This window comes from Fusarium proliferatum (assembly GCF_900067095.1).
Source record: "Fusarium proliferatum ET1 genome assembly, contig: FPRO_scaffold012, whole genome shotgun sequence".
Classification (NCBI taxonomy): Eukaryota; Fungi; Ascomycota; class Sordariomycetes; order Hypocreales; family Nectriaceae; genus Fusarium; species Fusarium proliferatum.
This window is the reverse complement of record NW_022194801.1, coordinates 963,112-985,588: the sequence shown is the minus strand read 5'-3', so window position 1 is coordinate 985,588 and position 22,477 is coordinate 963,112. Positions and strand designations below refer to the sequence as shown.

The following is a 22,477-nucleotide window of genomic DNA, read 5'->3' as shown; positions in this document are numbered from 1 at the left end:
CAAGGCTCCAGCTACCGCATCATCATCAAGCTCTCCATAGCCTCTCAAGCCAGCTCCAGCTCCATCAACAACCGCAATCGCTGTCCCTCCCATCTTGTCGAAGCACCACATCACACATCACACATCCGCCTCGATCCATCATGGCATCCACAGATCCCAAGACCACAGACGACAAGCCCGCTGAGCAGAAGCCAGAGCAAAAGCCCGCCGCTCTCGGCGAGGACGACGAGTTCGAGGACTTCCCCGTCGAAGGTACCACTCCCACCACCAACACTTCAACGTTGACATTGCGTACTAATGGCGTTTAGACTGGCCAGAGGATCAGACCGAGGCTGCAAAGGGTAGCGGCGAGACAAAGCATCTCTGGGAAGAGAGCTGGGACGACGACGACACGAGCGACGACTTCTCGCAACAACTTCGGTGCGTACAATACCCACGAACACTATTTAAGCAGCGCTAATATCTGGATAGCGAGGAATTGAAGAAGGTCGAGGCTGCTAAACGCCGATAGAGTTATGTTGTGATGATACCGCGATTCGAACCGAATTATAGATTGGGAAGGGCGAGTCTGTGGAAAAGACAGATCAGATGAAATAATTAAATACCAATAGAGGCGCGTGAAAGCGCCATGAAGCATCTTTGAACGTTTTGATGGGCTTTGGCTGTATCAGCTTGTGTTGAACCACGGATCCGCCGCCAATTCTTGCTTGGTGACAGAAATATCGGGACAGATTCACGGTGAACTCAGTAAGCTATTGTTGGGTTTCTTTTCGGTCTCATCATTCAGAGTCTTGAGAACCTCAACCTGTAGATCGGGACTTCACACCGGCACTGGTCTTTGTACGACCGTAGGATGTTGGAATGGTTTCCCAGAACGGCAAACATGGTCGGTCTGAATGCAGGGTGTTTGATTTTCTTATTCTTCTTCACGACGTAACAGCTTTTGCGATCTGCACATCTGCAGCGTTCTCAAACATCTGCATTTGCAAGCTCCAGATTCCACCATCATGGGCTTCTCACGGGTACACCAATCGGAAATGCTTCAATCGTAGGTAATGTTTATGGCGCTTTCGCGCCTCTATTGGTATTTGGTATTTAATTATTTGATCTGTTCAGTCTTTGCTACAGACTAGCCCTTCCCGCCCAACCTTTTTCCATTTTCATAGCCCGTCATCAACAGGTTCTCATAGACATCGTACTCCAACAGGTGTGGATATTATTTACTTACTCGACAGAGCGGTAACACCGGGCAGCTCCTTGCCCTCGAGGAGCTCCAAGCTGGCACCACCACCAGTGGAAACGTGGCTGAGCTTGTCCTCGACGCCGTACTTCTTGGCGACGGTGGCGGTGTCACCACCTCCGATGATGACGATCTTGCCGTCCTTCTGGACAGCGTCGACGACGGCGTCGAGGGTGGCCTTGGTGCCGCTGGCGAACTTCTCGAACTCGAAGACACCGGCGGGACCGTTCCAGAGAATGGTCTTGGCCTCGGCGATGGCCTCCTTGTAGAGCTTGACGGACTCCTCGCCACAGTCAAGACCCTGCCAGCCGTCGGGGATACCGTCCTTGTCAGTGGCGTAGCCAGTGTTGGCGTCCTTGTCGAACTTGTCGGCGGTGATGTAGTCAACGGGGAGGACGAGCTTGACGCCCTTGGCCTTGGCCTTCTCAACGAGGTTGCCGACGGTCTTGGCGCCAGCCTCGTCGAAGAGGGAGTTACCGATGGAGACGCCCTCGAGGGTCTTCTTGAAGGTGAAAGCCATACCACCACAGATGATCAGGGTGTTGACCTTGTCAAGGAGGTTGTCGATGAGCTGGATCTTGTCGGAGACCTTGGCACCACCGAGGATGGCGAGGAAAGGACGCTGGGGGTCCTCGAGAGCCTTGGCGAAGTACTCGAGCTCCTTCTTGACGAGGAAACCGGAGGCCTTCTGGGGGAGGTCAACACCGACCATGGAGGAGTGAGCACGGTGAGCAGTGCCGAAAGCGTCGTCTGTTCTTGTTAGCATCACGTAGCGCGGGGTTGTAGTTCGATTAGAGACTCACTGATGTAGACGTCACCAAGGGCAGTCAGACCCTTGCGGAAAGCCTCGACCTGAGCCTTGTCGGCCTTGGTCTTGTTGCCCTCCTTATCCTTGGAAGAGCCCTCCTCCTCAATGTGGAATCGGAGGTTCTCAAGGAGGATGACAGCACCATCCTCAGCCTTGTTGACGATCTCCTCGACCTCGGGGCCGACACAGTCGGGGGCGAAGGTGACCTTCTTGCCGAGAAGCTTCTCGAGCTCGGGGACAATGGGCTTGAGGGAGTACTTCTCGTTGGGAGAGCCGTTGGGGCGGCCGAGATGGGACATCAAGATGACGGACTTGGCGCCATTCTCGAGGGCGTACTTGATGGTGGGGAGGGCACCGACAATTCGCTGGTTGTTGGTGATGTTCTTGTCGGCGTCGAGAGGGACGTTGAAGTCGACCTGAGAGGGGTTTTGTTAGCTAGAGTTTGACATGGCGGGGTATTGTTGAGGCTTTTTGGGAGAGACGTTTGAACCGTTGAGCTTGATGGCTATAGCTTAATAAAGATCTGGTCAAGTAATTGATCGAGGTACATCTCGTGCAATTCCTTCGATCAATTGTTCGTGACATCTGATGATATGATGCGGGGAGCTCAACCAAGCTCAACAGCTTCATTCCATCGCGGGGCATTTTTTCCTCGCCAACTTACTCGAATGAGGACTCTCTTGCCCTTGACGTCAACGTCAGTGATGGAGAGCTTGTTAGACAGCGACATGGTTTCGATACGGAGTACAAGTGAATGAGGATGTAGGTCAAAGGGTGATGTCGAGGAGAAGAAGGGAAGAAGAAAGTTTATGGAGGGGAGCGTCAGGTAGTAAATAGCACTGCTAGGCTCAAGGTGGGGGTCAATCTTCTCAACGCGATGACGCTGCCGCTGGCGTTGGCGGGGCTTTCGCGGCTGCACTCGCAGATGGTGGGATGATGAGGCCCGTGAATGCCCCTGGAGGAAACACTTTAGCCATGAATCTGGCGTGAGATGCCGACTTGTCAGTGGACTATTGCCTATTCCTCTATTCATGATATGACATGATCGGTCTCGTCTCGGTCGGTCCACTTGTCAAATCACTCACTCACTCCCTTCACTTCATCGTCTCTTAAGCAGCCTACCCTAAACACTCAGCCCAGGCACTTTATGCAGCCGTCAACATCGCCGGGTTACGGGCATCGCCCTCCGGCTTCTGGCGATGCGGATGCGGCAGACCCGGACAGACACGGGCCGTAACTACACCGCCGAGAACCACGCCTTTTACGTACAGTTACCTTGTTGAACAGTTAGTTGTATGTAATGAATTGCGACACCAAGATGCATCCATGCATGATATGAGGTCTAAGCTAGCGGGGGTAGAAGCTGAAAGAAACCCATGTTGAGATAATATCGATTAGCTGATCTGATAGTGAAATTCGATATGACACGTTCTCATTACTGTTGAATCTATATATCAAAGCTTGAAAAGCATTGCCACAATTTCTCAGACCACTGGATGGTCTCGGTGAATTATATCAAGACAGGCCGTACCACGCTTCACACCTTGCTGGGTTCCCTTGCAATCTCCATTTAACCTACACGCTGTCACTTAACGGCCGAGATCAATTCCGACCCGTCAGCCCTACAATCCAAAAGACTTACTCGATGTCATATCATGATTATTACCCGGACACCCGATTCACGTTCATCCACGATCAACCCGTTTCCTAACTGGATAGAATGCTGCTTTCAGATTCGACACACACGGCTTTGAACAGGGTCTCAAGTGTTAAAGACAAAAAAGACACATTTCGTCTTGGCATTTTAAAAATCTACCGAAACTCCAGACGAGACTCACGTTGTTATTCTAAACATGGTCCGTATCCCAACCCAACCCAACCCATAAAAGAAGGCCGTGCAAGGTAATTGCCGCAAGGGTCAGAGTCTCAAACTCTCCATTGTAGGTCCCAGAGCATGCCAAATCGTGCAGTATATGTAAAAAAAACCCCAAACGCCGTTTCTATGTGACGGCTGAGACAATAACAGTCGACGCAATTTAATGTTCATCATCGATCAATCAGCTCGAGGCCAATTGAAAACGTTCACCGGGCATCATATAATGAACTTAGTCAGATGCTGAGTTTGTCAAGGACAGGTATGCTGTCCAAGCAATACCAATTGTTGACACAAAAGGCTGCAAGCATGTTAGTGATCATGGTTTTCTGGGGCGCAAAAAAATGACGTACCAGTTGGAACTGAACAGGCATCAAGCGGAAGTTGACAATCTGCACAGCAGGCCAAACAACATAGTTGGCCTTGAGAGTTGGAATGTACATATCTCGAAGCTTGTTCGAGACGGCGCGACGGCCACCACCCTCAGCGATAGTCATGGTGGTGTAAAACACAGCCAAACCGAATGGCGCAAAGATAAGCTGATCGAAAGCAACGCGCTTCATGGCGGGGACGAAAGCGCTGGTCTTGGTGACGGGGAAGACTCGCTCGAGGAAGCGGAACCACTTGAATTGCACGGGAGCCATGCAGAAACCGTATGCCATGAAGCGCGTGAGACGTTCAAAATCGAAAGGTGGAGGAAGGCCGACCGAGTCGGGGATCAGGTCGCGATCGTAGAAGGGGTTCTTGCGGTCGAGCTCGTGGATCTCAATAGCGATGCCGTCGTTCTTCTTAAGACCGCCCGGCTGACGAAGAGCTCGTTCGCGAATGGCGGTAATGGATTGAGCGACTGTGTCGGCGACGCCTCCGAGGATGGCGTTGGTGACCATCATGGTCATGACTGAAAGGTGTCAGTTATATCGCATCGGGCGAGAGGTCTTTATGGTAGCGTACGTGGTCGCTCGTCATAGTACGAGTTGAATCGAGCTGTAAGTCGTGCGATGAATGCCATTTCGATTAAGAATACGATGGTATGCAAAAGAGGCTGGTGATGATGTCGTCAGCGTCGAGTCGCATAAGTAAGGCCTAACAGCACAAAAAAGAAAGGGCACGGAGATTAAAAACGTGATAGAAGAAGAAAAGAAAAAGTAGAGCAGTGCGCAAAGTGATATCATGAACAAGCGAAAAAAAAAAAAAAGAGCTTGTAGCGATGACGATAGAGCTGGACAGTAGTTGGGGAAAATACTGGGGAAGCTAAAGTGGCGACGGATCATAGAGTTGGGAAAAACAGGGCGTGGGTGAGTGAGCTTCGACTTACGATGCGACCGTAGATGTACTTCGAATTGATGGAGCGGATGAACCGCCTCTGGTTGAGTTCCCACGTCATATCGAGAGAGATTTGAGGCAGAAGCGATAAGAGATGCAGAGATAACCGGGGGCACAAGGAGGGACACGATGCGATTTTAATCCCTTGACGGTGGTGATACAAAGGGAGAAAAAGGGAAGAGAAACAGGAGTGAGAATTGATCTGCCGTGCGCAAGCGCTGAGGAATGACGGCGGCGGATCCTCTGTCTCGAGGGCGGGTTCTTCGCTATAAAAATGACGACAGGTATCCCACTCTCACGACGCACAGTTCGATCTTGGCGTTTTCAGGGGATGCTGTGAGTCTGTTCGCTTCTCGTAGACCTCGCGATCGAGAGAGAAAAACGACGATATCAAAAGAAGCTTGTGTGTTGTTGAGAGAAGAAAAGGAAAGATGGAGGAACGGAATTGGGATGGATCATCAAGTCATGCGACCAACGTCCGGTCTCAGTTGGAAAAGCAACAGTGCAGCGCTGACGATATTCAAACGGTGTCGCAGACAGCAATCTTCTCCACGTTTCGCCAGGCATCAGCGGTAGCCCCTCATCTGGGCATTGGACTAACACTGTGCGGTGACCCAAACGGCTCTGACCTACAAATGCATGACTGGGAATTTACTTTACGTACGGCCGTTACACGAGTGCATAATGCAACCGTATTCAATGCCGTAATTTGATCTTGTCTTTTGGCTTTACTAACTTCGTAGTATTGAAGTCTGTGTGCTTACATAGGTTAAGCGCTGATACTGAACCCTGGTGGTTTTATGGTGGATTAGTCTCCGGGGATCCCGGCCGGGCAGAGGTTCACGGGCTGACACCGGCTCCGAGGGTCCGTTGATCTGTTACAGAACTGCTACCAACAGACATAAGAATAGGCGAACAGAGCAACAGTGCAACGCAGTTGGGTCTGCAATGCATTGGACACGGTTAGTGGTGGGAAACAACGTGTAGCCTCTATTACGTTTCACATTGAGGCGGTGCTACTCTCGGCAGCTGTAAGGCGTATCGCCAGCCAAACGTGTCGCAAACCAAGCTTACTATCGTCGTCCTTTTGTAATTCTTGGGCCTATAAGCGCTCGCTAACAATTCAAGAACGGGATTTACCTTGTAAGCAGCATCCTTCGGCTGCCTGTTGTTTATGTTTCCCAGGCCGCCCTGTTTCTGAGTGCCGATCACGTGGCATACTGCAAGACTGAAGATGCAATTAACATTATCGCAACCTTTCTGCGCATAATGTCGAATTTGCCTGCGGTGTTCTTCAGTCTTTGAATTGCCGCTTCCCTAGCCACGCTATGAAGGTTGTCGAGTCAAATATTCAGGGTCCTGTGCTAATAGCCGCTCTAAACCCGTATACCCGCTTCCCGCCCATGATCGCCAGGTCCCGCACGCCAACTCGATCTGTATTTGTGACTGCAAACCTCGTCGGTATGTCGAACTGAACATGATATAGATAGGGGAAGTCGCTAATGGGCCAAGAAGACTTAATGATGGCGGAAAATCCATGGCTTATCGCTTCCCTTGTATGACGAATGCTTCCTTCGTTCATGCTCCCTCTCATGGTCTCCAACGCCAGCTCCTGCTGTTCCCACAGACCTATACAGGCGAGTAAAGAAGGATTGCTTCGAACCCTTCTTGTTCAGCTTTTTCGCGCGCATCCAGAAGTCATTGCACTTGTTGCTTCGTCGCGTTGGGAATCTTTGTGCCTTTTCAATGAAGACCCCAGGCGCTTGAGCCAAGATGAATTGGAGGACATGTTTCGCCATGCAGTGAAACATATCAGCTCCCGAGCAAAGCTTGCTCTATTTATCGATGGCTTGGATGAGTTTGACGGCGACTGCAATGCTCTTATATCCTTGTTACAGGAGTGCCTCGCATCTCCAATCAAAGTCTGCATCTCCAGCCGCCCTTGGACAGAGTTTGAGAATGCTTTCGGAAATTATCCCAGGCTGAAGATGGAAGACCTCACATACGACGACATCACCAAATACGTCGTTTCCAGATTCGAGGCAAATTCTCAATTCGCAAGGTTCCAAAAACTACATCCTCAATTCGCCAGTGATCTGAGCCACTCGATCGCGGACAAAGCGAGTGGTGTTTTTTTATGGGTCACCATTGTTGTCGCATCGCTTTTGGCTGGGATGATGGCTGGTGACCGTGTTGAAGATCTCGAGAATCGGCTCAACCTGCTTCCATCCGAAATGGATGACCTCTATGGGAGAATTATTGAGAGTATTGATCCTTTATACCGTGAACATGCTGCTCAGCTCTTCAAGCTGGTCAGCGCATGTCGCGGGCCGCCTTCGCTGCGTGTTTTGTGGTATGCGGACGAGGTTAAGTTTTTGGACCGGGCTATCAATGAAGATCCGAGTGCTGTCCCACTTGAGGAAGTATTGGGCCGACTGGAAGATATGCGACTTCGTATCGTCAGTCGGTGCCGAGGGCTACTAGAAGTTCAAAGTGCCCCAGATGAGTATCCCGAAAAACCAGACAGAGGTAATGCTGTATATCTGCACAGGACATTTGCGGAGTTTTTAAGGAGGCCTGATACCCAGCAAAGGCTCGACAGCTGTCTCACCAAGCCATACGATTCTGGCATAAGGATCTCAGCGGCATATACATCCTTGGCAAAGCTCTGGATGAGGCCAGATACACAAAACAGAATCGCGAGTCTTCGCTTCCAGCTCCACTTAAACGACAGTCTAGACCACGCAGGGGATGCGATGCCATCCTTAAGTTGCGATGTTGTTCGACTGATGGATCATCTACGGGAGGAGTGTGCCAGTCTCCGCCGATACTCGTACAAAGAAAACAAGTTCAGGGATCCAGGGGGGAAATGGCAGAGCAAATTGACTGGGATAGAGTTGAACAGTTACTGTTCCGATGCCAGAGAAGAATTCCTCTGCTTGGCCACTGCGTTTTGTGTTGGGGAATATATAAGAGCCAAGGCAGACCAGCGAGGTGTTGTCGTAATTGCGAAACGGGACCCGAGTAAGGAACGTTTGAAGCTGGGAGCACTTGGGTGGACACTGCAGGGAAACCCCGAGCTGCTCAGAACATCCCTTCTTTCGCTTGTGCCCCTAACAAACCCAAGAAGCGCATCAGTGATTAAACTATTACTCGACAAAGGAGCAAAGCCAAATAAAGCGATCAAACAAATTGGATTCCGCAAAGCGACAGCATGGGAAGAGCTTCTTGCCGGAGCTATTTCGATTATCGAGAGGAGCCTCGAGGAAGCAAACAGCCAGGTGACAGAATGCGTGCATCTTATGCTAGAAGGAGGAGCAAAGGTGACTGTCGGGACAGTGCAGAGGGCGATAAGAATATCTAGGGAGTGCACGGTGCCTCGATATTTGACATGGTCCACCAATCAGTACCCATATGATATGGGTGCTGTTCGTAGGAATGCCTCACTGGGCAGTGTATATGTACAGCTTAAGGTGATGAAAAAGGATCGGGGGGCACCATTCAGGGTCACATAACAGAAGAAAGTCCCGGTTGAGGCAATGGAACGAACTGAGGAGTACAACAAACGAACAACAGAAAACTGCATTATGATGCTATGAATGAACTTGCACGACATTACGCGAAGGGTATACTCCATCCATTATCCGTCCGACCCATCCAATCCGAACCAGTTCTATAACACAAACCGACCGACCGTCCTGTCCTATCCCACCCATGGCCCTGAGTAGCACGCTCACAGCTAGACATACTAAGCCAGCTCATCATCCTCATGCTCCCACTTTTTCGTCCCCAACTTTCGCATCTTCTTTGGACTGCCGTTGCCATTGACTGGTACCGGGCGTGCCTTTTCACCGCTAACACGCATACGCTCAAGCTTGCGTCCTAGATTGGCCATGCTATCGCCGCGAGATGACTTAGAAGAAGGCGCAAAGTCCTCCCGCTCCTCAAGGGGCTTGCGCTTAGTGGGGCTGCGGGAAGCGAGCTCACGCTTGAGAATACCGTTTTCGCGACGGAGGCGATCCACTTCCTCTTCGAGATCTTCAATAAGAACGTTCTCTTTATCGCAATCTTCGTCAGAGGCGAGGCCGCGCTCGAGGACTTCGACTTTACGGTCCCAATGCTCTTCGGTACGTTCTTGCTCAATGGCCATGGAGTTCTTCCAACGGGCCATTTCGAGTGCAAGCCGTTGCTCAAACTCCATGGCGCATTCTTCGCGAATTGCTGCTTCGAGATCAAGCATGCGATCCTCCATGGTGAGAAGGTGAGCTTCAGCTGCGACTCGTGCTTCACTTTGACGATCAACCTCTTCACGCAGTTGATCCGCTTCCTCACTAAGACGCGCGATCTCAAGCGCTGCAATCTCCATCGTCGCACGTTCATCTGAGCTCATTGGTGGAGAGAAGTTTCTATACGATCCTCCACCTGCGGGCATGAATGGTCGTGGATGAGGATGTGTTGGACTGACGGAGCGATTCTGAGCCATTTGTGGTGGTTGGGCGAGGATGGTTGTTGTGATTGAGGGGACGCGAGGGACTGTGACTTCACGAGCAAGGGCGCTGTATCGAAGGATCTGAGATGTGGCGTTGAAGTCGCCGCGAGGGTCGGCGGTGACGATCATAACACCTCTTTGAGGGTTGCGGCGAGGTGCTTGGGAGTGAGAGGCTGAGGATGAGGGGAATGAGTTTGAGAAGAGGAGCTCAGTGAGTTTGCACTGTCTGAAAGGAACGATGTTGGGCTATTACATGTTAGTCGCTGTCCGTCAATCATCACTTCGATAACTTACCTTGCTGGAGATAGCAGCCTCGCTCTGTGTCTGCAGACATTGACCTAGGTACATCAAACTCTCGTTGATCTTACCAGCCTCTGCAAGAGTGGCACCCGCTGTCTTGGCTTCGCGCGCACGCTCACTGCCTGCCAGATCAACAATGGTAAATTTGTTTCCTTCCCAGGGGCCAGGTCTTCTGCTACGAGTTCGCTTTTTGACTTCAAAGACAAAGAATCCATGACTTCGGCTTGAAACACTGTTGCTGCCAGTACCGGTGACTCGTCGCTCTTGCAGACCGGTCTCAATAACGGTCAATGCCTCATTGTAACTGGAACAGATAACTTTTCGAAGGCCAGCGACAACCTTTCGGTCTGGCGATAGCTCTGTTGATTTGAAGAGTAAAGGACGTCGTCGCACTTCTTTTGTGGCGCCGGACTTGACAGCGGGAGTAAGGAGATCGTAGATTCGGTCATTGTGCACTTCGTACATCGAGATGATGACAACATATTCGGCCGAGGGGTCGCAAGAAATGTCGATGTTGCTCACGTCGGGGAGCTGTGGAAGAGCCGAGGGGCGCACGGTAATTCGTCGAGGTGGTGGGGACATAACACCATCGGGCTTGACATCATCTTTAGTAACATTCTTTACACGAGTTGAAGTAGTAAGAGACATGAAATGTCGAAGACCCCGCTTGGGCGTCTTGGGACAGTTCAACGCGCTGGGAGACGCAGGCAGACTTTCGAGAGGTCTTCTACCACGCTCAGAAGAACGATCCTATCGCTCTTTGAGACGTCGTGTTTCCTCTGCTTCGCTAACAAGCCGTACACTTTTCGGACTTGGTGCGCAATCTGCTGGGAACGCGCCTGGGAGGTTGGCGACCAGCTTGGAAGCGGGTATGTTGACATAGGAAGGCTTTGGGGGCTGTCGTACAAGCATTGGTGTACCGGCGCGTGAAGGCGCTCGTGAAGCAACTGAGTCGCGAAAGGGAGGGTCGAAGAAGTGGGACGCGGTTGTAAGGGAGGACTCGGCACCGTCGATGGCTTGAAGGGAGTCTTGAGCTGTGAAGGCGGCGTTGGGATCGAGAATGTTTTCGCCGATTGAGCGGAAGAGGACGTCCATCGTGAGCTGGGTCAGGCCGCGTTGTGTCTTGCTTCCGAGGATCGTATGTGTCTTCGTCTATTAGTCTCCCTGTTTCATTGTTGACATGGTACTCACCTTGCCGGAACCTGTCACTCCCAAGGTAGCGACGACAGCGTCTGTTCCCTCGCCGCCCTCAGGCGCAAGCACGCCTTCGACGAAAGGGACGATCTCTGTGCAATGAAAGACATCGAGCTGGGTTGCATCTTCCTCGAAAACCTGGGTGAACGCGAACTTCTCAATCGCCCTACGTCGATCTGTAGGCGGATTCAGAACAATATGCTTAGGATGTGAACCATCCTCAGCGGGCTCAACATCAAGAATGCGATCCCCATCACCATGTCGCGTAGGCGGGGGCCGTAGCCGTAGATAAACCTCAAACAGGTTATGAGACGCTTTTCGCTCCATGATGCTGCTAGACACGATGATATGCTTTTCGCTTAAACAAAGATGCAGGAACAGAATGGATCGTGGACGAGACTTGTTTAGGACGGTGGATTCATAAACGGAGCGTTGACGTTACAATCCTGGTCGGAGGTCCAGTGTTTACTCCAGTTTCCCTTGGCGTGCTGGCTGGCACGACAACGGCTGAAAACGGTTGGAGGGGCGGTTGATAAGATAAGATTAGATAGGATAAGCGCTTTGGCGCGCGGGTGTTGCACGGGCCATGCCGAAGCTTTCACACCATCGAGAAAAAAAAGTTGAGTGGAGCTGAGTTTTTCCTCAGGCTTGAGTTTGCTCTGGCCTCAAGAACAAGGATGTAAGCCAATTGCCTGAGTGGTGTCACTTGAAATGGTGCATCGTAAGGTTCAAGCGATCACGATTAGTTTGTGTTGCTATTCGTTCCAGCTGAGCTCAATCGGAAGATGCCTTATCGAGAAGTGTTTCTTCTGCGTCTGTAGTAAGCTGAGATCCAATTCACATGCCAGTCTGAAGCATGTTTGAAGCTTCGTGGCAGCTAGGATGCGTGGCAGCAAAGAGTCATCAATGAACAAGGGGGTGTGCGAGTGTAACTAACGCAGCCAATGGCATAATCTCCAGAGCTGCTGATTTCCTGGGGGAGGTTGACTCACCCAAGAGTCATAGCCATATCCCAAACGTATTTACGTGTTCATACTGCAGAAGCTTCCACCTTAATTTCGACTGTGCCGCTTTTTTGTTACCCTCATTGTCGTAACGAGTAATGCCGAGGCGGCCATTGGTAAAAATCTCTGAGGTAGATCCTCAAGAGGGGCGCCGTTTACTGGGCAATGGCGAAGTTGCGCTATGAGTAGATTGTGGCTCTAAAGAATTGGTCTGGCGCTAAAGGGTTTTGATGACGGAGGTGCTTTTCGAGAAGAAGAGGGGAATGAGGGGCTGATTGAAGTTGATACTGGATTGACAATGGGAAAAGCTGCAAGGACCAGCAGATGGCATTGACTTTGAAGACGACAAGACGTAAAGGCCAGTGTGTCTCAAGGTATTGGTCGTTAACAGGCATCTGGAGTTGAGCCTAAATGTCTAACCGCCAGAAGGAAGTGAAGTGAAGCAAGCATCTACTGTCGGTCAATTCTTCTACGTAACCATCAACAGAATTCGGTATCCAGGCACGAGACGGCGCGTAACACTCTTAGCTTGCCTCACCAGAAATTTTCTTCTCCATTGGACGTTTCTGCGTCGAGACTGCGGATACTGAGTAATTAGTCCTCGTCAACTCCGGTTGTCGCTTAAAACTTTAGACAGCGGAGAGAAGAAAAAAAAAAGTTCAGCAATAACCCCACCAGTGTCCGTGGCAACATCATACAGCAGAAGCTTTTCTTATTCTTTTTCGGGGACCGAGGTATCGGTATCCATTTTCTGGCGTTATTTCTAGCATAAGCGAGAAGACTGACGATGTTTCTCGTCTGATGCCGATGTGAATCCTCTTTTTTTCGTTTTTTCTGGGGCGGACTTTTTTTTGTGAAACTGGACTTTTTTGGGGAGTTGGCATTGGCCACTGACATAACCGCCTGCGTTTTGCCCCTGTTTGACTGTGGAGTCTTTGTTCGGTGCGGAGCTTTTTGGAAAAATGCTTGGCCTTCTGTTGGAGGGAGACGGAGGAGGGGTCTTTGATTTCTTGCTTGCGTATCCCGGCTCCAGCGTCTGTTCTGCCGTGCATGAAGCATGGGGTCTTGGATCCAGTGTCCTCGAAAGATCATTGGAAATGAAACGATTGAGTTGTTCTCGTGACATCGCTGGGTTTGGGATATGGCTTTGGTGGCATGTTACGGAGTGAGATGCAGCCACTGAATGTGCTCTCTGTAGGTACTGTAAAGCCACATCACTTTCAACTGTCTGTCGTATTCCCAAGATTAGATTGCTCCGATATCCAATATCAATTTCTTGCATCTCTCCCTAGTCGAGTCCTACTGTACATTAGATTGATGCTCCATGCTCCCTGTCGTGCTTCCATTCTGGGGCCTGACTGGTCCCTTGATTGTGATTTTTGTTCGCCTCACGGACCAGGGAGCCTGGGGTAAATGTTTGAAGTCAAGTCACTCATGATTCAACTTGGTCCCAGCTTTTGTTCTCAAGTTTCGGTGACAGGCAAACATCTCAACTGCAGCATCGACTGCAGCAAGCTCTATATAGCATACGTAGCATTAAAACAGCACAGAATTGGTCTCCTTGCAGTGTCTCACTCGACACATCAGCGCTTCTCCTCGTACAATTGTCTTCCTATCGTTGGGCTTCGTCTGAGGCTGCAAAAAGCGGTGACGGTATTGTCCCTCCTAAAATAGACTAGCACATAGGTACCTTCCCTCCCGCACTGCACGCTCCATCGACTCCACTTCTAACTCAATCATCAATCAACCCCCCGGCACTGCCTGCCTCGAGACACTTTGCCCAATCAGGATCGACCCCACTTAGAAGACGGAAAAAGTTTGGGATATTTCTCTCCTCCTCTCCCCTCGCTTCCTCTCTTCTTTCTCTATCATCAACCCCAAACCCAAACCACAAAAGACAACGAAGTCGACATTTTCCAGCATCACCCAGAGAATTACCCCTACCGAGAACAAAGTCGAGTAACCATGCCTTCGGCCGTCGCTGAGCTGTAAACGCCCACTGCGGGCCGTGGCTGTTTTCCCTGTCCCGGCTCGCAGTCCAGCAGTTCTCCGAGTTAACCAGTCAATACTTCTCTCTCGACTTTGATCTTTACAGGCTTTCCCGCTCCTGGAGCTGAATGCTCTACCGAGAGTCTGTCTCTGAAGCCAACGATTCTGCAACTTGCCCGATAGTGAAGGGCCTTTGATACAGTTACTACCATTCTACTTTCCCGACCACCTCCCTACCTTTCTCTTTCTATTAAAGACGATTAAAACAACTTGAAGTTGTTCGAAAGCGTATACACGCATATATCTACTACAAAACAAGTCTTGCATTGCATTGCTAGAAAACATTCGATCTGAGCTTGATCCTCTACATCACTTTGAAGACAACTCAAACGATCATTACAACTAGTATACTAAACATCTTGAAGCATTTCCAAAATGTCTCGCAATCTCAAGCAAAAGTTTACCACTCCGGTCAAAAAGACCAAGACCGCCCAGCGCCGCCGCAGGGTCTCCGACACTCCTTCTGCTTCTTCCCTAGACCTCTCCGACGATGGCGGCTACTCTGCCGTTGAAGATATTAGCGACTCTTCAGACGACGATGAGGACGATGTTGCTGCGGCCGAGGAGGAGAACATCCTAGAAGAAACTCATGTTCCCCCCACCCCACCACAAGCTCCTCGGCCGCAACCGACTATTGAGGAGGATGACGAAGAAGAAGAGGAGGAGGAGGAAGTGGAGCAGGAAGATGATGAGCAAGAGGGCCTGGATATTGATGACGATGACGCTGCTAGCTGGGGAGGCATCGTTACGGACGATGAGGACCAGCCTGACGTCTACCAAGACGCCAATATCTTTGGTGAGGAGCCTTTAGAGCGCCACGTTCACTTTGACGTGCCCTCCAGCGACTCTGACTCTACCGACACCGAGGATGAGATTCAGGGTTTCTTCCCTGATATCTTTGTTTCTCAAAACAACCTGGATCCTGCTTTCCGCCGTGAAATTGAGAACGATCCTAATGAGTCTTCTGACTCGGGATCTTTCTGGGATTTCAACAACCAATACGGCGAGCAAGATGATGACTCGGATGCCGAGGAAATCTTCCGACAACTTGACGATGACACCCCTATTGCCACTCCAATGGCCTCCCAGCCAGCCACTGCTGCCTCTACCCCTCAGCCCATTCCCTTTGGCTTTGAGGAATCCACCGAGCTGGATGGCTACGAGAGTAAGTTTTGGCTATATGGGCGTCATTACTTGTACTAACATGCCCAGCTGATGGCGATACCACCGAGGAAGATGAACCCGAACCCATTGTCCGAAAGAAGACTCGACGACCTTCAAAGCCTATGAGCGACATTTCGGACTCTGACGCCGACAGCCCGGTCAAGGCCGAGCGTGGTCAACCCCGTTTGGGACGGTACAACCTTGACCGTTCCGACAAGAAGCCAATTGCTGTCCTCAACCCCGTCACCGGAAAGATGATGATCTTTACTCCTCACCGGCGCCACCAACTCGACCTCTCCCCCGAACAATTTAACTTTCCCTGGGGTACTGAGGGGCCCGAGTCACCTATCATGAGCAACTCCGCAAACCTAATGCTCAGCGCCATGTTCTCCTCCAACACCTTTGGTGACTTCTTCAATACGGCCCAGGTGATGGGACCTGCTGAGGCTTTCTTCCCCTTCCCCTCTGAACCCAACACCGCCGACGAGAGCTCAACCGCGCCTAGCTTGCAGGATGAGGAGGAGGAAGACGCTGAACTGAATCTGGACCTCAACGACTTTATCGCCTGGGAGGAAAATGACTCTTCTGGCGATGAAGAGGGTGACAACTGGGATCCCGCGTCCACGCCTGCACGGCCCAGCACAGCTACCAGCGAGAAACAGGCGCATGGTCACATCAATTCCGAGACTGTTGGAGCTTTCCGCCGTAACCAAATCAACCAGCAGCTCATTCTGAGCAACCAGGCTACTCAGGACTCTCTGGCATTCAGTGGTCCTTACAATTACACCGCACTCAAGGGTCTCAAATCGGACCGCTTCGACACAGCTGCCATCCCCCTAACACCCGCCCGTCGCCACAAGAGGCAGATGAGCGACGCCACACGCAGCCCCCTTGAGTCAATGTCTCAAAAACGCAAGGCCACCACCGAAGCTGGCAACGGCCACAAGAGGCACAGAAGCATCTCGGATGTGAACTATCTCCACATCTAGTGCAATGCACACCCACAAAAACGTACGAGGACGGCATAGCCTGCTGTCGCTATCCCTGGCCTCGACACTACTCTCTTTCAACAAATTTTCCTTGATTGATTCTCTTTGGGTTGAATGAAACCCTTGACTACAGCGTGCTTACTCGCGCCCCCTCCCCCAAGGGACAGGGACGGTGTTTTCTTTGGAGATGATACCCCAGCAGCTCCAGCCCGGTCGAAAAGCCGGGTGAGCGTATCGGAGGAATCAGCGACTTGCCTTGTTGTACTTGTAATAGTCAATCAGGTGGTCGGGCAGGTGTTTGCTCTGCGAGCGACCCTGCATGGGACAAACAAAAAGTCTAATGCCGCTAATGCTTTGATGTTCTTGATGTCGGATATGGGCAAAAAGTTATCAATTGTCTTTCGTTACTGGTGTTTTCGTCCATGGGTCTAGAGGTAGATAAAAGCCGCGACCAAAATTTCATTCAGTGTTCTCAATACTTGGTAATTGTGCCGTTCTCTCTGATTTGCTGTCAATTGAAGCTGTCGTGTAAGACGGCCTCATTTTTAGTGGGGCCGTCGTTCGAGTCCTCCGGTTTGTCACGGCTTGCGACATCTCCTGTAGCTACGCGATGAGTACGACGTGATACAATGCCTATGGGATTTTCAACCGGTCGATTGCTGTCTGTTACTGCCAATACTTCTTGACACAATACCGTCTAAAGCCCAAACAATTCTCACGGCGCGCCGGGGCCTGCTCCTTTTGACGGGCGCAGTGATCATCAAGCGCCTTGGGCTTGTGGCATCAGTGACGATTTGGATGTTGTTTCACTCCAGAAGTCCTTGTTGCCATCATTCTGACTCACAACTTTACGCATAGTGAGAATTGTGGTATGGCAAGCCTGCGTCAATCGACGATTTCATCCCTCCTGGAGGCAAGAGAACGTAGGACCTCGATCCGAAGTGACAGAAAGACTTAGGTAACTTAGCATAAGTTTAGGGTACTTTTTGATGAATTTGTTTTGGCACCCTGCGTCAAGTAACCTTACTTACTCCCTGGGCTTGCCAGCACCATGAGAGGTCTTGAGTTTACTGATGTTGACTCATGGACAACATCTGGCTTACCAGTGAGTCATTGCTCTCTTATAAATTGACACCCGTGCTTGAGGCATCGCTAATGGCCTGCGGGCAATCTGCTCCGAGGTGCTGCCTGAAGTCGGCTTATGATGAGCCGGCTTCAAAGGCCAATACATACTGCGTCTCTCCAATTCCAGCGTGGATGCTCTCTCGCGAGAGCACAATCAGCAGCAAAGGAGCTATCGTAAATCTACCCATTGCCGCCTCCACTCACGATGGCTTACTTCCTCTGGCGTTGGTGAAGCTGCCCTTCTTACGGCAAGCAGTGACCCATGACAATGTCAACGACCTTGCTATTCATGTAGTAAAATAATTGGACGGTGCTAATTTGGAGGGCACCTGCTGGTGACGCCGCTGATTTTGAGAGGCGCGAGCCAATCACCCTACCATCAATCATTCCGTAAAGCAAATCCCATGTATCACCAAGATCCCTCTTTAAAAGGTGCGTCAATGCACCAAGCCTGCAGGCATTATTCCTCACGATGCCGCGCTCAGTACGTGCCCAGCTTACTTATATGAGAATACTTCCTTGTTTACGGTGGTCATGTGAATTTAAGAATTAAAGACTTCCTGCCTGCTCAGGCATCCATTGTAGAGTACGGCCCGGAGGTTCAGCCTTACCGGGGGAGAGGTGGGTCCAGTCTCGGCCGACTTCGGTACGTACCGCCGGCCGCCCAACGACGACAGTTCCAAGCATAACAGAGCCGTGCCACTGAGGGTAAAGTGAATATAGAGAAAGCAAATTTAGTAGTGAGTTTTTGTTTTTTTTTGGCAGTGCGAGGCCATACGGGCGTTGGCTGTTGCATGTGATAGCCTGAGCGCGAGTTTGGAGTGTAAATCTTGGGTCAACACCAGATGTTGAGGTTGACGAGATATCATGTGTATAGTTACAATTGACGGCAGAAATGTCAAAAATACACCCCGGTGTGCTGGCGCAATGGCAGCGCGTTGCTTTCCGGTGGCAAAGGCTCCAGGTTCGAGTCCTGGGTACATCGAGATGATTACTTTTTGGTGTTGTGATGTTTTGAGGTCATCACGGCCGTGGCGGAGGGCGGCACCAAGTCAACTTGAGGTATTGCAACGACAGTTTATCTTTTTGGAAGACACATTAAACAATAAGCAGGGCCGGAGGATTGTTCTTCATTAAAAGGCTCAATAGTTTGGGTTGGGCTGACATCGAATGTGGAGATGCAAGTGAGACAGATCCATGTGGGGAAGATCGCCATGGTGTTGACGCCCCAAACCACTTACGGACATGCAGGTACGGATACACCCATCGATAGACATGCACGATGTCACTTAATCATCATCTATCAGTTCAAACTAGTTAGACCTCATGTATCATGAGTAGTTTAGATAGTATCAATCTCATGTGAGCGAGGGTGAATGAGATACGGGAACAGATTCTGAGGCGCCACCACTCTCACTCGCCAACTACGCCTCCATCTCGTCCCAAGGGACTCCACATTGAGCTGTGGTTTACATTTTCACGATGTGACTGTCCTAAAACTTGTACAAGTTTAGGACGCCCAGCCTAAGATTGGACTAAACTCATCAAGAGAATACACCGAAGGGGACAAGACAAACTCAGACTTTTACAGATTTATTCCTAAATCGCTCATTCGCGTATGTGCTACAGCATCCTGTTATCTATATGGGTATCAATTACCATCCCAGCACTCATTCCCTTGTTAATCCTCTCAAGCATACTCCTCAAGACCATACTCAGCATCCATCTCCGGATCATCCTCATCATACCCGCCGCCAAACTCATCACCTCCACCACCAAACTCCTCACCATCGCCATAGTTCTGCGTCTCATCGTACTCCTCTTCCTCGAACTCTTCTTCCTCCTGTGGCGCTTCGGGTTCGTCGCCAGCAACGCTCTCATCGGCAGCTTCGCTCGCATCATCGCCGCCTTTTGTGCTTCCTGCGACACTGGTCTTGCGACTTGTGGCTTCTGATCCTGGACCTCCGAGGTTGGGCATGTCGAAAATGTTGCGGATGGCGTCGTAATTGATCCTCTTGGACCAGGCGCGATCTTTGGCGACATTGACGGCTGCCTCGGCTGCCGAGCTGGCGGGACTGGTCTGACCTTCACCCATTCTAGCTCGCTTACGCCGCTTTCGTGTTTGCTTCGGTCGTTCTGCCTCGACTTTCTTGCGGAACACCTTCTCTTGGTGCTTTCGTAGCCATTCCTTGTTCTGATTCACCCAGATCATTTCCTTGATCTGAGCCTCCTCGGGCGACAGCAAACAATTGTTCACCTCGGGATCGTCAGCGAACTCATCCTCTGTGACATCCGCGGACATGGAAACTTCTTTCTGGGGTCGTTGTTGCAAGGCCCAGACGGTGTGAATTCGTGCTCGCTGCTCGGCAGTTGTGTAGGCCATGGCGTGTTCGTATGTCAGCGGATCGTTAAAGATCTCCTCAATCACACCCTCTAGTTCTTGCTCATCCTGTTCCCATTCCTCATTGATAGGTAATTGCGGCTTGCTGCCTTTTCGTTGGCTGGTTTCTTGTGTCCCGTTCTCGGTAAGCTCCTCATCCATCGCGTCTCCAAACTCCTGTACCAAACCATCTAGGGTCTGAACATTCGTGTCTTCACCCTCGGCTTCTTCGTCCTCTGCGTTCTCGTTCAGCCTGTTGACCAGCGATGGATCTTTGGCGATTTTGGATGGTATAGGCGGAATAATGAAGCCGTCATCATCGCGGCGATATTCAACAACAGGGGCCTTCGAAAGATCAGCGCCGCCTTCTATTAACCGCGGATCAATCTTGTCGGCCAGGTTGTCATCTTCCTCCTCATTGTCGTCACCATCAGCATCTGTCGGCCTCTTTCGCTTCTTATTCTTCGCTGCCAACTGCTTCTTATATTCGGCTGACTGCCTGTAAAAGGAAGGTGGGTCGTGAGAGCTCTCCAGGAAATCCTGCTTCAAGAAATCCTCAACCGACATGCGACTGGACTCGGTGACCTTGAACTCTTGCAGACGGTTCTGGATTGTGTGATTGGTGACTTTGACAATGTAGACAACCTCTCGCACAGTTCGTCGAAAGTTGTGCATTCGTGCCGCCATGAGCAGACAAGCTCCACAGATGCCTGATGGTCGACGACCCATGACCATCCAATCTCGACTCATTCGCTTGACCAGACGAACAGCGTCCTCAGCAACTTTGGCCGTGTCTTGGTGAAACTCCATCTTTGTCGCGAATCGCCAGATAAGATCCTCCGGATACACTGGAATGAGACCGTCGTTGCCAATTGGCACCACCTCATTGAGCTTCTTGAAGATGCGGCCCAGCTTAAAGACGTTGAGCTGCACCAAGTCCGCCAGGTCGATAAGCATAACCTTGCACGGTGGCTCTGCTCGACAGGCTGCGTACAGGCAGACAGCCGCGACGCTGGCCAATGTACGACCTTGGATAAAGTTTGCGCTTGACGCCAGTTTAAAGACTTGCGTTCCTGCAGTGACCAGACTGTCGCTGACGTTAAGCTGCTGCGCGTAACCCTGCATCAAGCCTTTTGCTTCCCTGATGCTCTTCTCTCGGTCCTCAGATCCTCCAACTCTTCGAAAAGCAGGACCCATGCTTCGCACACCAGCTTGATCAGCGCCAATGTAAGAACCATGTACAACAGCAGCACCCGACGACGATTCTCCAAAGGTGACTTCTGCCACGATATTACTGTCATCCGAGATACGACCGCAAGTCTGACATGTCCCATCGACGACATTCGGTTTTGGACACGCTTTGTTTGGACATTGCGGGCGATTCGGTTTTGCTAATGAAGCATTTCGATTAACAGCAGCAACTCGTAGGCTATTTGAATGGGCGGCTGCATTGGCGGCTCGTCGTTCTTCTCGCTCTCGCATCGCTCGGACGGGGTTGGGCTTTCCGAACCGTGGTTTCGCAGCCGGGCGCCCAGTAGGCCCTGATTTTGGTGGTGTAAGAAACGACGACATTGTGAAGATATTCGCAGTATCGTATAATATAGTTGAAATGAATTGAAAGTCGTTTCGCTACTGATCTTCCTTCTCTCCCCCAGGCCGACAAACGGCCAGATCACTGAGGCTATAAGCACTCCAGTGCCGCGGCGTCGAAGGCGTCTGCTTGCGATAGCTCTCACAAAAAAAAAGATTATCGCGATAAGGGGAAAAGGTAGAGGGATGGACGTGGTGAGATACTGGTGAAGCGAAATCGCGAGTTTCGGTGCAGGCGGGGTTTTTTGGGTGGAAGAAATGAGTGTCTATGGTCGAGTGGGGAAGAGTTTTCACTCGCGTGAGCAAGTCCCTGCAATTCGACTGAGTCAGAGGGCCAAGGCAGTGACGGTTCGAACACCAGTGCGTGATGTTTTTGCAACAGCCTTCACGCCGGGCAGATGATCGTGAGTAGGGTATTTGATGATTATTGCCGTTGTAGAGTCTTCAATCTTTGTTAATGTCTGTTTTTCTGATGAGGAGAAATGAAGGGAGATTTGCTGTTGCAGTCAGTTTGTGCGAGCAATCTTGTTGAAGCGGTTGGTGACGAGAGAGCCGAGGTTTATCCCCACAAACTCAGAGTTGGCTTGGTGTACAGGGTAGTCACAGAGCATTTCATTGAGTTGACAATTCAGTGGCCGCTCGCTACATGTAATCTCTTTTTTATTATCATACGTAGAATGGTTCTGAACATTCTACGCTAAATAGTTCATCTATTTACACACTCTCAGTTCATCCGACCACAAATGTCCCCTTCCAAATAAGGTATCTCGGCATTCAGCTCATCTCCACCCATCACCACTTTATCCGCATCAAGCTCACGTCCTACAAGCAGTACCCTGTCAAGCCAGAACCTTTTCAGAATTAACCGTAAAAGTGACAACCGGTTATTAATATTTACCTCCATTCTACCAACGAGACCCTGAAGCGGAGTTTCCGCTGCGTGTTTGCT

The 22,477-nt window shown here is 50.7% G+C and overlaps 7 protein-coding genes and 1 non-coding gene across 8 annotated transcripts; 4 read left to right on the top strand and 4 right to left on the bottom strand.

The window, feature by feature from the left end:
* Window positions 1-140: 140 nt before the first annotated feature.
* Window positions 141-511, top strand: FPRO_13437 (uncharacterized protein; the record flags this gene model as incomplete). Its single annotated transcript, XM_031222888.1, has 3 exons — window positions 141-252; window positions 309-420; window positions 472-511. The coding sequence occupies 3 exons, from the start codon at window positions 141-143 to the stop codon at window positions 509-511; spliced, it is 264 nt and encodes an 87-aa protein (XP_031088303.1).
* Window positions 512-1,220: 709 nt separating this feature from the next.
* On the bottom strand, window positions 1,221-2,778 carry FPRO_13436 (putative phosphoglycerate kinase; the record flags this gene model as incomplete). The annotated part of the gene is made up of 3 exons (XM_031222887.1): window positions 1,221-1,990; window positions 2,044-2,464; window positions 2,713-2,778. The coding sequence occupies 3 exons, from the start codon at window positions 2,776-2,778 to the stop codon at window positions 1,221-1,223; spliced, it is 1,257 nt and encodes a 418-aa protein (XP_031088302.1).
* A 1,375-nt stretch (window positions 2,779-4,153) lies between these two features.
* Window positions 4,154-5,305, bottom strand: FPRO_13435 (uncharacterized protein; the record flags this gene model as incomplete). Its single annotated transcript, XM_031222886.1, has 4 exons — window positions 4,154-4,222; window positions 4,275-4,819; window positions 4,873-4,963; window positions 5,237-5,305. The coding sequence occupies 4 exons, from the start codon at window positions 5,303-5,305 to the stop codon at window positions 4,154-4,156; spliced, it is 774 nt and encodes a 257-aa protein (XP_031088301.1).
* A 1,531-nt stretch (window positions 5,306-6,836) lies between these two features.
* FPRO_13434 (uncharacterized protein) lies at window positions 6,837-8,759 on the top strand (the record flags this gene model as incomplete). The annotated part of the gene is made up of 1 exon (XM_031222885.1): window positions 6,837-8,759. One exon carries the CDS (start codon window positions 6,837-6,839, stop codon window positions 8,757-8,759), a length of 1,923 nt encoding a protein of 640 aa, XP_031088300.1.
* Window positions 8,760-8,992: 233 nt separating this feature from the next.
* Window positions 8,993-11,554, bottom strand: FPRO_13433 (uncharacterized protein; the record flags this gene model as incomplete). The annotated part of the gene is made up of 4 exons (XM_031222884.1): window positions 8,993-9,979; window positions 10,028-10,627; window positions 10,940-11,179; window positions 11,225-11,554. 4 exons carry the CDS (start codon window positions 11,552-11,554, stop codon window positions 8,993-8,995), a joined length of 2,157 nt encoding a protein of 718 aa, XP_031088299.1.
* Window positions 11,555-14,655: 3,101 nt separating this feature from the next.
* FPRO_13432 (uncharacterized protein) lies at window positions 14,656-16,433 on the top strand (the record flags this gene model as incomplete). Its single annotated transcript, XM_031222883.1, has 2 exons — window positions 14,656-15,445; window positions 15,493-16,433. 2 exons carry the CDS (start codon window positions 14,656-14,658, stop codon window positions 16,431-16,433), a joined length of 1,731 nt encoding a protein of 576 aa, XP_031088298.1.
* Window positions 16,434-18,471: 2,038 nt separating this feature from the next.
* Window positions 18,472-18,543, top strand: tRNA. Its single transcript has one exon. It is a non-coding gene; the product is annotated as a tRNA-Arg (tRNA).
* Window positions 18,544-19,248: 705 nt separating this feature from the next.
* Window positions 19,249-21,510, bottom strand: FPRO_13431 (uncharacterized protein; the record flags this gene model as incomplete). The annotated part of the gene is made up of 1 exon (XM_031222882.1): window positions 19,249-21,510. The coding sequence occupies one exon, from the start codon at window positions 21,508-21,510 to the stop codon at window positions 19,249-19,251; it is 2,262 nt and encodes a 753-aa protein (XP_031088297.1).
* Window positions 21,511-22,477: the final 967 nt, after the last annotated feature.